This window comes from Dendrobates tinctorius, unplaced genomic scaffold (genome assembly GCF_039654945.1).
Source record: "Dendrobates tinctorius isolate UK_male_01 unplaced genomic scaffold, ASM3965494v1 ptg000251l, whole genome shotgun sequence".
In the NCBI taxonomy this organism is placed as follows: Eukaryota; Metazoa; Chordata; class Amphibia; order Anura; family Dendrobatidae; genus Dendrobates; species Dendrobates tinctorius.
The window spans coordinates 322405-338474 of NW_027361918.1; the positions used below are offsets into that span (position 1 = coordinate 322405).

Sequence of the window (16070 nt, forward strand, 5' to 3'; positions counted from 1 at the left end):
AAAACAAGGCAAAACAAAACCAAAACACAAATGCAAAAAGCAGAGCAGAAAAACTTAGCTTTTGAGGAGCAGGAATCAGACTGGTCTCCAAGAATCCCTCAGAGAAATCACCCGCAAGGCAGAAGGGCGTTGGCTGCCTTATATCAGTCAGCAATTCCAGTCACCCAGTCATCATCATTCTGCTCAGGTGCTTTGTAATCAGCCTCACTACCTTCCTTCACCAGAAGAGGGAGTTCATCAGACCTCAATGGTGAAGGGGAAAATGAACTCACAACATTCTCCTGTGCTTCCCCCATACTCTGGAACTCTCTACCCCAACAAATCAGACTCTCGCCTACCATGCAAACATTCAAAAAGAACCTGAAGACCCACCTCTTCTGGCAAGCCTACAACCTGCAGTGATCCTCAGTCTACTGAACCGCCGCACGACCAGCTCTACCCTCTCCTAGTGTATCCTCACCCATCCCTGTATACCATGGTTCCCCAACTCCACTCCTCAAGGCTCACCAACAGATCATGTTTTCAGGATTTCCTTTGTATTGCACAGGTGATGCAATTATCACCTGAGCAATACTAATGAAATCCTGAAAACATGATCTGTTGGTGGGCCTTGAGGATTGGAGTTGGGGAAGCCTTCTGTAGACTGTAGGGTCCTCTCTCCTTCTGTACTTGTGTGTGTCTTGTATTGCTCATGTTTATTGTACTTGTCTATATTTGCCCCTTACCACATGTAAAGCCATTGAATAACTGGCAATATAAAAATGTATAATAATAATCCTCGCATGGTTCTTGCTTCCTGTGATATTCTAATCATCGGGGGGGCACAAAGGAGAAGCCTGGACTTCCAGAACAAGTCCCAAACCTGCTCCTCTTCCACGATCATCAGTGAACATTCAGACACAGGCGAAATCATGTTACAACCAAATAATAATTATACTAACTGGTAATTACAGACACGAGTATGTACGGCCTGGGACAGAAGTGAGGCTGTATTATATCTGAAAAGAAAGAAATAACTGAGGTCTCCTCTTACCTGGTGACACAAGAGGCCGGAGCTCCTCCACCACAACGTCCTTATACTGATCCCAGTGTCCTTCTACATAATCCCACTCCTCCATGGAGAAATAGAGAGCGACGTCCTGACACCGGAGAGGAACCTGACAACCAACGAGAGAGACATCACCCAGAATCCTCCAGTGTACACTGTATAATCTCCCAGCAGTCTCCTCATCACCCAGAATCCTCCAGTGTATACTGTATAATCTCCCAGCAGTCTCCTCATCACCCAGAATCCTCCAGTGTATACTGTATAATCTCCCAGCAGTCTCCTCTCATCACCCAGAATCCTCCAGTGTATTCTGTATAATCACCCAGTAGTCTCCTCTCATCACCCAGAATCCTCCAGTGTATACTGTATAATCACCCAGTAGTCTCCTCTCATCACCCAGAATCCTCCAGTGTATACTGTATAATCACCCAGTAGTCTCCTCTCATCACCCAGAATCCCCCAGTGTATACTGTATAATCTCCCAGCAGTCTCCTCTCATCCCTCAGAATCCTCCAGTGTATACTGTATAATCTCCCAGCAGTCTCCTCTCATCACCCAGAATCCTCCAGTGTATACTGTATAATCACCCAGTAGTCTCCTCTCATCACCCAGAATCCTCCAGTGTATACTGTATAATCTCCCAGCAGTCTCCTCTCATCACCCAGAATCCTCCAGTGTACACTGTATAATCTCCCAGCAGTCTCCTCTCATCACCCAGAATCCTCCAGTGTATACTGTATAATCTCCCAGCAGTCTCCTCTCATCACTCAGAATCCTCCAGTGTATACTGTATAATCTCCCAGCAGTCTCCTCTCATCACCCAGAATCCTCCAGTGTATACTGTATAATCTCCCAGCAGTCTCCTCTCATCACCCAGAATCCTCCAGTGCATACTGTATAATCTCCCAGCAGTCTCCTCTCATCACCCAGAATCCTCCAGTGTGTACTGTATAATCTCCCAGCAGTCTCCTCCCCTAACCCAGAATCATCCAGTGTACACTGTATAATCTCCCAGCAGTCTCCTCTCATCACCCAGAATCCTCCAGTGTATACTGTATAATCTCCCAGCAGTCTCCTCTCATCACCCAGAATCCTCCAGTGTATACTGTATAATCTCCCAGCAGTCTCCTCTCATCACCCAGAATCCTCCAGTGTACACTGTATAATCTCCCAGCAGTCTCCTCTCCTCACCCAGAATCCTCCAGTGTATACTGTATAATCTCCCAGCAGTCTCCTCTCATCACCCAGAATCCTCCAGTGTATACTGTATAATCACCCAGTAGTCTCCTCTCATCACCCAGAATCCTCCAGTGTATACTGTATAATCTCCCAGCAGTCTCCTCTCATCACCCAGAATCCTCCAGTGCATACTGTATAATCTCCCAGCAGTCTCCTCTCATCACCCAGAATCCTCCAGTGTGTACTGTATAATCTCCCAGCAGTCTCCTCCCCTAACCCAGAATCCTCCAGTGTACACTGTATAATCTCCCAGCAGTCTCCTCTCATCACCCAGAATCCTCCAGTGTATACTGTATAATCTCCCAGCAGTCTCCTCTCATCACCCAGAATCCTCCAGTGTATACTGTATAATCTCCCAGCAGTCTCCTCTCATCACCCAGAATCCTCCAGTGTACACTGTATAATCTCCCAGCAGTCTCCTCTCCTCACCCAGAATCCTCCAGTGTATACTGTATAATCTCCCAGCAGTCTCCTCTCATCACCCAGAATCCTCCAGTGTACACTGTATAATCTCCCAGCAGTCTCCTCTCATCACCCAGAATCCTCCAGTGTATACTGTATAATCTCCCAGCAGTCTCCTCTCATCACCCAGAATCCTCCAGTGTACACTGTATAATCTCCCAGCAGTCTCCTCTCATCACCCAGAATCCTCCAGTGTATACTGTATAATCTCCCAGCAGTCTGCTCTCATCACCCAGAATCCTCCAGTGTATACTGTATAATCTCCCAGCAGTCTCCTCTCATCCCTCAGAATCCTCCAGTGTATACTGTATAATCTCCCAGCAGTCTCCTCTCATCACCCAGAATCCTCCAGTGTACACTGTATAATCTCCCAGCAGTCTCCTCTCATCACCCAGAATCCTCCAGTGTATACTGTATAATCTCCCAGCAGTCTCCTCTCCTCACCCAGAATCCTCCAGTGTATACTGTATAATCTCCCAGCAGTCTCCTCTCATCACCCAGAATCCTCCAGTGTGTACTGTATAATCTCCCAGCAGTCTCCTCTCATCACCCAGAATCCTCCAGTGTATACTGTATAATCTGCCAGCAGTCTCCTCTCATCGCCCAGAATCCTCCAGTGTACACTGTATAATCTCCCAGCAGTCTCCTCTCATCACCCAGAATCCTCCAGTGTACACTGTATAATCTCCCAGCAGTCTCCTCTCATCGCCCAGAATCCTCCAGTGTACACTGTATAATCTCCCAGCAGTCTCCTCTCATCACCCAGAATCCTCCTGTGTATACTGTATAATCTCCCAGCAGTCTCCTCTCCTCTCATCACCCAGAATCCTCCAGTGTACACTGTATAATCTCCCAGCAGTCTCCTCTCCTCACCCAGAATCCTCCAGTGTATACTGTATAATCTCCCAGCAGTCTCCTCTCCTCTCATCACCCAGAATCCTCCAGTGTATACTGTATAATGTCCCAGCAGTCTCCTCTCCTCACCCAGAATCCTCCAGTGTACACTGTATAATCTCCCAGCAGTCTCCTCTCATCGCCCAGAATCCTCCAGTGTATACTGTATAATCTCCCAGCAGTCTCCTCTCATCACCCAGAATCCTCCAGTGTATACTGTATAACCTCCCAGCAGTCTCCTCTCATCACCCAGAATCCTCCAGTGTATACTGTATAATCTCCCAGCAGTCTCCTCTCATCACCCAGAATCCTCCAGTGTATACTGTATAATCTCCAGCAGTCTCCTCTCATCACCCAGAATCCTCCAGTGTATACTGTATAATCTCCCAGCAGTCTCCTCTCATCACCCAGAATCCTCCAGTGTACACTGTATAATCTCCCAGCAGTCTCCTCTCCTCACCCAGAATCCTCCAGTGTATACTGTATAATCTCCCAGCAGTCTCCTCTCATCACCCAGAATCCTCCAGTGTACACTGTATAATCTCCCAGCAGTCTCCTCTCATCACCCAGAATCCTCCAGTGTATACTGTATAATCTCCCAGCAGTCTCCTCTCATCACCCAGAATCCTCCAGTGTACACTGTATAATCTCCCAGCAGTCTCCTCTCATCACCCAGAATCCTCCAGTGTATACTGTATAATCTCCCAGCAGTCTGCTCTCATCACCCAGAATCCTCCAGTGTATACTGTATAATCTCCCAGCAGTCTCCTCTCATCCCTCAGAATCCTCCAGTGTATACTGTATAATCTCCCAGCAGTCTCCTCTCATCACCCAGAATCCTCCAGTGTACACTGTATAATCTCCCAGCAGTCTCCTCTCATCACCCAGAATCCTCCAGTGTATACTGTATAATCTCCCAGCAGTCTCCTCTCCTCACCCAGAATCCTTCAGTGTATACTGTATAATCTCCCAGCAGTCTCCTCTCATCACCCAGAATCCTCCAGTGTGTACTGTATAATCTCCCAGCAGTCTCCTCTCATCACCCAGAATCCTCCAGTGTATACTGTATAATCTGCCAGCAGTCTCCTCTCATCGCCCAGAATCCTCCAGTGTACACTGTATAATCTCCCAGCAGTCTCCTCTCATCACCCAGAATCCTCCAGTGTACACTGTATAATCTCCCAGCAGTCTCCTCTCATCGCCCAGAATCCTCCAGTGTACACTGTATAATCTCCCAGCAGTCTCCTCTCATCACCCAGAATCCTCCTGTGTATACTGTATAATCTCCCAGCAGTCTCCTCTCCTCTCATCACCCAGAATCCTCCAGTGTACACTGTATAATCTCCCAGCAGTCTCCTCTCCTCACCCAGAATCCTCCAGTGTATACTGTATAATCTCCCAGCAGTCTCCTCTCATCACCCAGAATCCTCCTGTGTATACTGTATAATCTCCCAGCAGTCTCCTCTCCTCTCATCACCCAGAATCCTCCAGTGTATACTGTATAATCTCCCAGCAGTCTCCTCTCCTCACCCAGAATCCTCCAGTGTATACTGTATAATCTCCCAGCAGTCTCCTCTCATCACCCAGAATCCTCCAGTGTATACTGTATAATCTCTTAGCAGTCTCCTCTCATCACTCAGAATCCTCCAGTGTATACTGTATAATCTCCCAGCAGTCTCCTCTCATCACCCAGAATGCTCCAGTGTATACTGTATAATCTCCCAGCAGTCTCCTCTCATCACCCAGAATCCTCCAGTGTATACTGTATAATCTCCCAGCAGTCTCCTCTCATCACCCAGAATCCTCCAGTGTATACTGTATAATCTCCCAGCAGTCTCCTCTCATCACCCAGAATCCTCCAGTGTACACTGTATAATCTCCCAGCAGTCTTCTCTCATCACCCAGAATCCTCCAGTGTATACTGTATAATCTCCCAGCAGTCTCCTCTCATCACCCAGAATCCTCCAGTGTACACTGTATAATCTCCCAGCAGTCTCCTCTCATCACCCAGAATCCTCCAGTGTATACTGTATAATCTCCCAGCAGTCTCCTCTCATCACCCAGAATCCTCCAGTGTACACTGTATAATCACCCAGCAGTCTTCTCTCATCACCCAGAATCCTCCAGTGTATACTGTATAATCTCCCAGCAGTCTCCTCTCATCACCCAGAATCCTCCAGTGTACACTGTATAATCTCCCAGCAGTCTCCTCTCATCACCCAGAATCCTCCAGTGTATACTGTATAATCTCCCAGCAGTCTCCTCTCATCACCCAGAATCCTCCAGTGTATACTGTATAATCTCCCAGCAGTCTCCTCTCCTCACCCAGAATCCTCCAGTGTATACTGTATAATCTCCCAGCAGTCACCTCTCATCACCCAGAATCCTCCAGTGTATACTGTATAATCTCCCAGCAGTCTCCTCTCATCACCCAGAATCCTCCAGTGTATACTGTATAATCTCCCAGCAGTCTCCTCTCATCACCCAGAATCCTCCAGTGTATACTGTATAATCTCCCAGCAGTCTCCTCTCCTCTCATCACCCAGAATCCTCCAGTGTATACTGTATAATGTCCCAGCAGTCTCCTCTCCTCACCCAGAATCCTCCAGTGTACACTGTATAATCTCCCAGCAGTCTCCTCTCCTCACCCAGAATCCTCCAGTGTATACTGTATAATCTCCCAGCAGTCTCCTCTCATCGCCCAGAATCCTCCAGTGTATACTGTATAATCTCCCAGCAGTCTCCTCTCATCACCCAGAATCCTCCAGTGTATACTGTATAATCTCCCAGCAGTCTCCTCTCATCACCCAGAATCCCCCAGTGTACACTGTATAATCTCCCAGCAGTCTCCTCTCATCACCCAGAATCCTCCAGTGTATACTGTATAATCTCTCAGCAGTCTCCTCTCATCACCCAGAATCCCCCAGTGCAGTCTCCTCTCCTCTCATCACCCAGAATCCCCCAGTGCAGTCTCCCAGCAGTCACCTCTCCGGTCAGCAGCTCGGTGATCTTGTTGGCCAGTTCTAGGACCTTCTTCTCTGGTGTCGGGCAGTGCAGGGGTTCTGTGATGGGGCTCTGGATCTTGCTCCGTCCTCCGGACATACAGGGGGTCACACGGTCCCCGGACGTCTTCTTCACCACCGTGTGCTCCTGTGTACAGTGACAGACGCCGATCACCACAGATTCTATCCATCTTTTCAGTCCTGTTATATTACTAGAGATCAGAGTGATCTCATGGGAGACTCTCACCTTTCCCTTTAACAAGTCGATTATCTCCAGGGCGAGGAGTAATACTCTTGCCGTCATGTTGCTTTTGTCCTGGTCGATCCTCTTTGGGTCATTTTTCATCCTGACGTCCTGATCCTGATCCTTCTGTCCTTCCATGTACTCCCACTCCTCCATGGAGAAATAGACAGCGGCATCCTGACACCTGACAGGAACCTGACAGACATGTACCAGTATTACCCAAAATCCTCCAGTGTATACTGTATAATCTCCCAGCAGTCTCCTCTCATCACCCAGAATCCTCCAGTGTATACTGTATAATCTCCCAGCAGTCTCCTTTCATCACCCAGAATCCTCCAGTGTATACTGTATAATCTCCCAGCAGTCTCCTCTCATCACCCAGAATCCTCCAGTGTACACTGTATAATCTCCCAGCAGTCTCCTCTCATCACCCAGAATCCTCCAGTGTATACTGTATAATCTCCAGCAGTCTCCTCTCATCACCCAGAATCCTCCAGTGTATACTGTATAATCTCCCAGCAGTCTCCTCTCATCACCCAGAATCCTCCAGTGTACACTGTATAATCTCCCAGCAGTCTCCTCTCATCACTCAGAATTCTCCAGTGTATACTGTATAATCTCCCAGCAGTCTCCTCTCATCACCCAGAATCCTCCAGTGTATACTGTATAATCTCCCAGCAGTCTCCTTTCATCACCCAGAATCCTCCAGTGTATACTGTATAATCTCCCAGCAGTCTCCTCTCATCACCCAGAATCCTCCAGTGTACACTGTATAATCTCCCAGCAGTCTCCTCTCATCACCCAGAATCCTCCAGTGTATACTGTATAATCTCCAGCAGTCTCCTCTCATCACCCAGAATCCTCCAGTGTATACTGTATAATCTCCCAGCAGTCTCCTCTCATCACCCAGAATCCTCCAGTGTACACTGTATAATCTCCCAGCAGTCTCCTCTCATCACCCAGAATCCTCCAGTGTATACTGTATAATCTCCCAGCAGTCTCCTCTCATCACCCAGAATACTCCAGTGTATACTGTATAATCTCCCAGCAGTCTCCTTTCATCACCCAGAATCCTCCAGTGTATACTGTATAATCTCCCAGCAGTCTCCTCTCATCACCCAGAATCCTCCAGTGTACACTGTATAATCTCCCAGCAGTCTCCTCTCATCACCCAGAATCCTCCAGTGTATACTGTATAATCTCCAGCAGTCTCCTCTCATCACCCAGAATCCTCCAGTGTATACTGTATAATCTCCCAGCAGTCTCCTCTCATCACCCAGAATCCTCCAGTGTACACTGTATAATCTCCCAGCAGTCTCCTCTCATCACTCAGAATTCTCCAGTGTATACTGTATAATCTCCCAGCAGTCTCCTCTCATCACCCAGAATCCTCCAGTGTATACTGTATAATCTCCCAGCAGTCTCCTTTCATCACCCAGAATCCTCCAGTGTATACTGTATAATCTCCCAGCAGTCTCCTCTCATCACCCAGAATCCTCCAGTGTACACTGTATAATCTCCCAGCAGTCTCCTCTCATCACCCAGAATCCTCCAGTGTATACTGTATAATCTCCAGCAGTCTCCTCTCATCACCCAGAATCCTCCAGTGTATACTGTATAATCTCCCAGCAGTCTCCTCTCATCACCCAGAATCCTCCAGTGTACACTGTATAATCTCCCAGCAGTCTCCTCTCATCACCCAGAATCCTCCAGTGTATACTGTATAATCTCCCAGCAGTCTCCTCTCATCACCCAGAATACTCCAGTGTATACTGTATAATCTCCCAGCAGTCTCCTTTCATCACCCAGAATCCTCCAGTGTATACTGTATAATCTCCCAGCAGTCTCCTCTCATCACCCAGAATCCTCCAGTGTACACTGTATAATCTCCCAGCAGTCTCCTCTCATCACCCAGAATCCTCCAGTGTATACTGTATAATCTCCAGCAGTCTCCTCTCATCACCCAGAATCCTCCAGTGTATACTGTATAATCTCCCAGCAGTCTCCTCTCATCACCCAGAATCCTCCAGTGTATACTGTATAATCTCCCAGCAGTCTCCTCTCATCACTCAGAATTCTCCAGTGTATACTGTATAATCTCCCAGCAGTCTCCTCTCATCACCCAGAATCCTCCAGTGTATACTGTATAATCTCCCAGCAGTCTCCTCTCATCACCCAGAATACTCCAGTGTATACTGTATAATCTCCCAGCAATCTCCTCTCATCACCCAGAATACTCCAGTGTATACTGTATAATCTCCCAGCAATCTCCTCTCATCACTCAGAATTCTCCAGTGTATACTGTATAATCTCCCAGCAATCTCCTCTCATCACCCAGAATCCTCCAGTGTATACTGTATAATCTCCCAGCAGTCTCCTCTCATCACCCAGAATACTCCAGTGTATACTGTATAATCTCCCAGCAATCTCCTCTCATCACCCAGAATAATCCAGTGTATACTGTATAATCTCCCAGCAGTCTCCTCTCATCACTCAGAATTCTCCAGTGTATACTGTATAATCTCCCAGCAGTCTCCTCTCATCACCCAGAATTCTCCAGTGTATACTGTATAATCTCCCAGCAGTCTCCACTCATCACCCAGAATCCTCCATTGTATCTATATATATATAATCGTCTTATGTCTGTCTGTAACCGAAATCGCGGGTCGTTGACTGGTCGAGGCCGCCAGGCTGCAACCAATCAGCGAAAGGCGCAGCTGTTTGTAACGGGTAAGTTGCGCCTGCCGCTGATTGGTCGTGGCCTCCAGGCCCCCGCCAGGCCGCAACCAATCAACAGGCACAGCTGTTTGTAACGGTAAGTTGCGTCCACTACAGCCGGCAAGCTTGAGTGGTAAATTTTCTGTTGCAACCATTGTAAGGTCTTTTTAGCTCCGAAGTGGGCCCCCTTTTCGTGGGCCTCTCGAGCCAGGTCATGATGTTGGGTTCCGGGCGTAATCACTTGCCACACCGTCATTGAGGTTGTCTGCGATGTTATCTTCCGGTACAATAGTCCCTTTCGTATAACCAACCTCTCCCATTGTCGCAACATCAGCGACAGGTCTGGAGTCAAAGTTTGTTGTTGGGAGTCAGTGGGTAATTGACCCGCGGCGACCCACGTCCAGAGGAGTCCAACTTCTTCGTCTTCTTGTTGCTGTTGTATCCACTTATCCCGCGATTGTTCCAGTATGCCCCTTGGGGTCTCAGGGGAAGGTACTTTTTCATTGGCAGTTGTGAGTACGGCAGCAGTGAGGGCGAACGGTATTTCTTCTCCTTCTAATTCTTCGTATCGATTCTTCCCTGGAGTCATATGTCGGATCCTGGAGAGGGAGTCAGCATGGACATTCTCGGCCCCTCTTTTGTAAATGATCTTATAATTCAACTTCGCCATCCGGGCCACCCACCGCTGTTCCAGAGCCCCCAATTTGGCGTTTTCTAAATGGGCCAGCGGGTTATTGTCGGTCTGCACCATCACCTCGGAGCCCGCTAGGTACTCTGCGAATCTCTCCGTCATGGCCCACAACACTGCGAGGAGCTCGAGCTTGAAGGAGCTGTAATTGTCAGGGTTACGCTCGTGAGAAATCCGCATAAGCCAAAACTGGGGCATCCGAGAGCGCAGCCTTGAGGTCTCGGAAGGCCTTTTCCTGAGGGTGTTGCCACTGGATTCTTCATCCATTGGCCCCAGCGGGAGCCCCCTTTAGCAGTTCGTGCAGGGCTCGAGCTCGACTTGCAAAATTTTTTACGAAACGACGGTAATATCCAGCCAACCCCAGAAAAGCCTGCACATCTTTTACCGTCTTGGGGGTAGGCCATTCCTGGATAACAGCAACCTTCTCCCGGGATGGCCTCACCCCTTCTGCTGAGACGACATGACCCAGATACTCAATCTGGGAGCGAAATAGGTGGCATTTCTGAGGCTTCACCTTCAACCCGTACTTTTGCAACTGGCTGAGTACCTGTCCCAACCGCTTTAGGTGGTCCTTGAATGTGGTGGCATAGACGATGATATCGTCCAGGTAGATCAACGTGGCTTCAAAATTGAGATCTCCTAGACACCGCTCCATCAACCGCTGAAAGGTCCCGGGAGTGTTGGCCAGCCCAAACGGCATTCGATTGAACTCAAATAGTCCCATAGGCAATATGAACGCCGTCTTGGCTCTATCTTCTTCCGACATGGGCACCTGCCAATACCCACTGGCCAAGTCCAGGGTCGAAAAATATGTTGCCTTCCCCAAGACGGAGAGGGATTCTTCTATGCGGGGCAGTGGGTATGAGTCCTTGATAGTACAAGCATTCAGTTTCCGATAGTCCACACATAATCATAATGTACCATCTTTCTTCCGAACCAAGCTTTCGCTTTCCCGTATCACCCCTTTCCGTAGCATCTGGGCCAGCAGAGTTTTCACCTCTTGGTAGAGTTGTGGAGGGATTTGTCGATATCGTTCCCGGATAGGGGCCGCTCCTGCTGTGGGAATTTCATGAGTGATGGCGGTGGTACACCCAAAATCTTCCTCATGACTAGCGAATACTTCATGGTACTGTCCAAGCAATGTTTTTATCTGTGAGAATTGGGCTGGAGTCAACACGGAAAGCTCGGCCCGCATTTGTTCTAGAATATTTCAAGCTGAGCTGAGACTTCGGTGGCCTGTAGGGTTCGAATCGTGACTTCCCAAGGATCCTCGGAGAGTACTCACAATTGAACCGCAGGAGCTGGCAGTACTTCCTCTAGAGGCCTTACTAGTTTGGCCAGTTCAGTCCGGGCTTTCAGAACGGTGTCTCCGTCTTCAAGTTTGACGCAGCGCACCAGGACGGTCCCTCTTTGCACGGTAGCCAGGGAACGGGCCACCAGTATGCCAGGAGGTAAAAGCTCCGAGTGACAAGGCTCCACCTGCACCTCCACGCCCTCCAAGGGTATCGAGGCTCGAATTGGCAAGGCCACCACAGTCTGCCCAGGAGGTAGCACAAGCAGAGGAGACGCTGGCACGATGACCTTGCCTAGAGCCTCGCCCTCCTGACAGTCCTGATGTACCCGTGCTCCCCGCACCAGCTGCTGGAACACCTGCCCCTGAGCCGTGCGAGAACCCCACTGCTTCAGAATCTTCTGGGTAGGATCATTTAGCAGTAGATTGCCGAACTCTCTTAAAATATTCATGCCTAGGGTGACGGGGTGCTGTTTATCAGTTTCTCCTTGAGTCAGCACCACCCCTCTGCGACCAAGGGATTTACACCTGTACCCACACCACCCATGCAAACCGGGACCGGCAGTTGGTTGGCGGCTATTAGTCTGATCATGGGCCCCCACTGAGGGCTTGCTGCCTCCGGGAAGTTTTGTTGAAAGTACATTGCGGGCATAGTGGTTACTTGTGACCTCGTATCCACCAGGCATCGGACGGCCCAGCCCTCCACTTCTGCCCAAACCACCGGACATTTTGCTAACAAATCTTCGGGACTTCCACCACCCCTAGTTGTGGTTTTAGGCTCCGAGCGGCGTCCCCCCAGCCCGGAGCCCTCTAGTTTAATGGCCGCCGGGGTGGGCATCTCCCACGCCGCGGACACTCTCGGACGAAGTGACCCGATTCTCCACACTCATAACACCGGGCCTGTGCAGACTGACCACCCCGCGGGAAGCATGATCCCCGGGGCCAGGTTAAAGCTAGGTCTTCCAGTCCAGGTCTCGATTCTTCTCTTTACTTCGGCCAACTCGCCCTTTATATTCTTCAACTCTTGTTTCATCTCTTCCACCCACTGAGGCTCCTCGACTGTGTTAGCGGGGACCTCCACACCTCTGACCTTTCCCACGGAGATCGCCATCCCTTGCTCTCGAGCCCGGGCCTGGCTTCCCACCTCTGAAAAGTCTATTCGGGGATTCATTCTGATCTGCTCCCGTAATGCCTGTTTTATTAATGGATCTCGCAGACCAGTCACCAGTAGGTCGCGTAGGGTAATGTCAACAGGTCCTACCCCTACCCCGTCCTTTCTTTCAATGGCCGTATGCAATTCTTGGAGGACATTCATATACTGAAAGATTGTTTAGTCGGATGCAGGGAGGGGGGGAGACAAACGGGTCCTTAGCTCTCCCACATTAGTTGGGTCCCCACGGGTCTGTTCTACTATCTGTAAAACTTTTTCAAAAGTGTTGCGGTGCAACGGGGGTTTCAACATCACTGATCTCCGCACCTCCCCGTCTAGTGCCATGAGAGCCACTTCGGCTTCCAGATCAGGGGTCATTGGGTGCATCCGAAAGAGCCCCCGCATCCGCTCTGTCCAGCTCCATAGCATAGTATTGGAGCCGGAAAATCTAGGTAGGTTGTTCAGCATAGCCCCCAATGAAATGCTGGAACGGGGGACCCTCATTATTTGTGGAGTTCACAGCCCTGCCCTGGGGCAGCACTGTCTGTGCTCGGAGACTGCATCCTGCCGACTACGCCAAGTGTAGGGTTAAGCAGGTTCTTAGGATGCAGTGACGAGACACGAGACAGAGTGTGATTTGTGAAATCAACGTTTATAAATTGGAGCCACTGGGGCTGTGCTGAGCAAACAGAGGGGATAACAACAATCTGTCCACGCAGGGACTCAACAACATTAACAAGGCTTTTCTTATCGCAAAGGCGACTAATCCGGCTAGGCCGGGTGTCATAGGCCAAGTACGGCCAAAACTATGGGTCCTAATTTCCTATAGTCAACTTATCCTTCCAGGCGTCTTTTCAGGATCACAGACGTGGCCGCGTAGGGATCGCTGATGCGGCTGCTCTGGCGCCCCGATATCCAGGGATGATTGGACCCGACAGGCCCTGAAGGATCCTTGCCGTGGGGGCAGTACGGGCCCTGGAGAAACCTTGACGCTGGGGGCACAATAGGCCCAGAAGGAGCTGTGCGGTTGGGGCGCAACAGGCCCTGAGAAATCTGTGATGTTGGGGCGCAACAGGTCCGGAGGAATCTGTGCTTGTGGGGCTCAACAGGCCCTGAAGGATCTGTGCCAGTGGGGCTCAACAGGCCCTCAGGGATCTGTGCCACTGGGGCTCAACAGGCCCTGAAGGATCTGTGTCGGTGGGGCTCAACAGGCCCTGAAGGATCTGTGCCGTGGGGCTCAACAGGCCCTGAAGGATCTGTGTCGGTGGGGCTCAACAGGCCCTGAAGGATCTGTGCCGTGGGGCTCAACAGGCCCTGAAGGATCTGTGCCAGTGGGGCTCAACAGGCCCTGAAGGATCTGTGTTATGAACGAGTCACCGTAGGAGGCAAAAACAGAAATGCTAGCTAAGTCCAGAAAATCAGAGAAGTTGTCAGCTATCGGATTGCAGACCCCTGAACCTATCAACAACAACTAGCAGTAGCCGTGGGGGGTTCCTACGGTGCCCTAGACCCCTCGATCACAGCCGGAGAACTACATAGCCTAAAGACAGAAAGGGAAATCTAAACTGCCCCAGAGCAGACCCCAAAGCAATAGGCAGCCCCCAACATATAATGACGGTGAAGCAAGAAGAAAAAACACTAACACAGATAGAAAGATAGACTGAGCAAATGATGGAGCCCAAGCTAACTAGATAGGACAGGATAGAAAAGCTGCTGTCTGCAATCCGCCAAAAACCCTATCAACCCAAGAGCCAACAGACTGACAGGGAAAAAGGCCCTGGAGACGCTAGGCTTCAAAAAGACTATGTCAGTACTCAGGTATTTTCTGAAGACAGAGCAAAAAGACACAAAGGAATTCAGCTCACCCCAGCAGGGAATGGCAGAATTCAGAAAAGCAAGGCAAAAAAAAACCAAAACACAAATGCAAAAAGCAAGGCAGAAAACTTAGCTTTTGAGGAGCAGGAATCAGACTGGTCTCCTAGAATCCCTCAGAGAAATCACCAGCGAGGCAGAAGGGCGTCGGCTGCCTTATATCCAGTCAGCAACTCCCGTCACCCAGTCATCCTCCACCAGCTCAGGTGTTTGGCAATCAGCCTCACTACCTTCCTTCACCAGAAGAGGGAGTTCATCAGACCTCAATGGTGAAGGGGAAAATGAACTCACAACAGATCTGTGCCACTGGGGCTCAACAGGCCCTGAAGGATCTGTGCCACTGGGGCTCAACAGGCCCTGAAGGATCTGTGTCGGTGGGGCTCAACAGGCCCTGAAGGATCTGTGTCGGTGGGGCTCAACAGGCCCTGAAGGATCTGTGCTGCTCCCGCCCCCGGAGCGCCGTTATGACGCAGTACCTCAGGTGACGGTTGGCCGGTGTCTCCCAAGGTCCCTCTGCAGACAGGACGCAGGCCTCTGCTGACGCCTATGGCGAGATGGCGTCCACTGAAGTTGGTGGTGGAAGGCCGCAGCCGTGGACGGAGACAGGGAGGCAGTGTCCAGGTCGCTGCAGCGTGTGGAAACACAGCGGCAGCAGTAGCTGGGGGTCGCGGACCAGCTGCGAGGGAGCGCGTAACAGCGGGCACGGCTGTGGCTGTACGTGGACGGCGGGCGGCCCTCGGTAGGGGACGGGCACACGTAGATTGTCTGAGATTAAGTCGCTTACCATTCACAGACTCCTGATCGTCTCTCAACTCTTCCACGCCCGTTACACCGTCCCTCTCTAGATCACACGGACTCTCCTCTCCTGTCAGCCTCTCTGCTAACTGACTCCTGAGCGCGCCCCTTGCTCCTTTTATCCTTGCTCCGCCCCCAGTTGCCTGGACAACTTCAGTAGTGTTCTTCCCTTCGTTGCCCCCCCGATGTTGTTCCTTCAGGAACCCTGATGGCGGTCCCCTTGGTTCCGGCACAAGTCCTCCTCCCCACAAGGGGACTATGCATACCCTGAAAGGGGGGTAAGAGTACCATGCATACCAGGATAGGGGGGTGAGGGGACCATGCATATCAGGAAAGGAGGGTGAGGGGACCATGCATATCAGGATAGGGGGGGTGAGGAGACCACGCATACCAGGATTGGGGGGTGAGGGGACCATGCATACCAGGAAAGGGGGGTGACGGTGAGCATACATAACAGGACTGAGGTGTGAGAGAACCATGCAGACCAGGATTGGGGGGTGAGAGGAGCATGCATACCAGGATTGGGGGGTGAGAGGACCATGCATACCAGGATTGGGGGGTGAGGGGACCATGCACACCCCGAAAGGGGGGTAAGAGGACCATGCATACCAGGAAAGAGGTGTGAGAGGACCATGCATACCGGGAAAGAGGTGTGAGAGGACCATGC

The 16070-nt window shown here is 50.4% G+C and overlaps 1 protein-coding gene across 4 annotated transcripts in view; it reads right to left on the reverse strand.

Moving 5' to 3' along the window:
- The window catches only part of LOC141065418 (uncharacterized), a 289170-nt gene that overhangs the window by 26130 nt on the left and 246970 nt on the right, over positions 1 to 16070 (reverse strand). For 3 of the 4 annotated variants that reach the window (XM_073557898.1, XM_073557896.1, XM_073557897.1), the window contains 3 exons: positions 6893 to 7084; positions 6629 to 6793; positions 1034 to 1157 (listed from right to left, as the gene is read on the reverse strand). In XM_073557898.1, the coding sequence (XP_073413999.1) occupies positions 1034 to 1157; positions 6629 to 6793; positions 6893 to 7084 (481 nt within the window). The remainder of the gene's footprint in view (positions 1 to 1033; positions 1158 to 6628; positions 6794 to 6892; positions 7085 to 16070) is intronic. The other variant, XM_073557899.1, reaches the window with a different exon arrangement.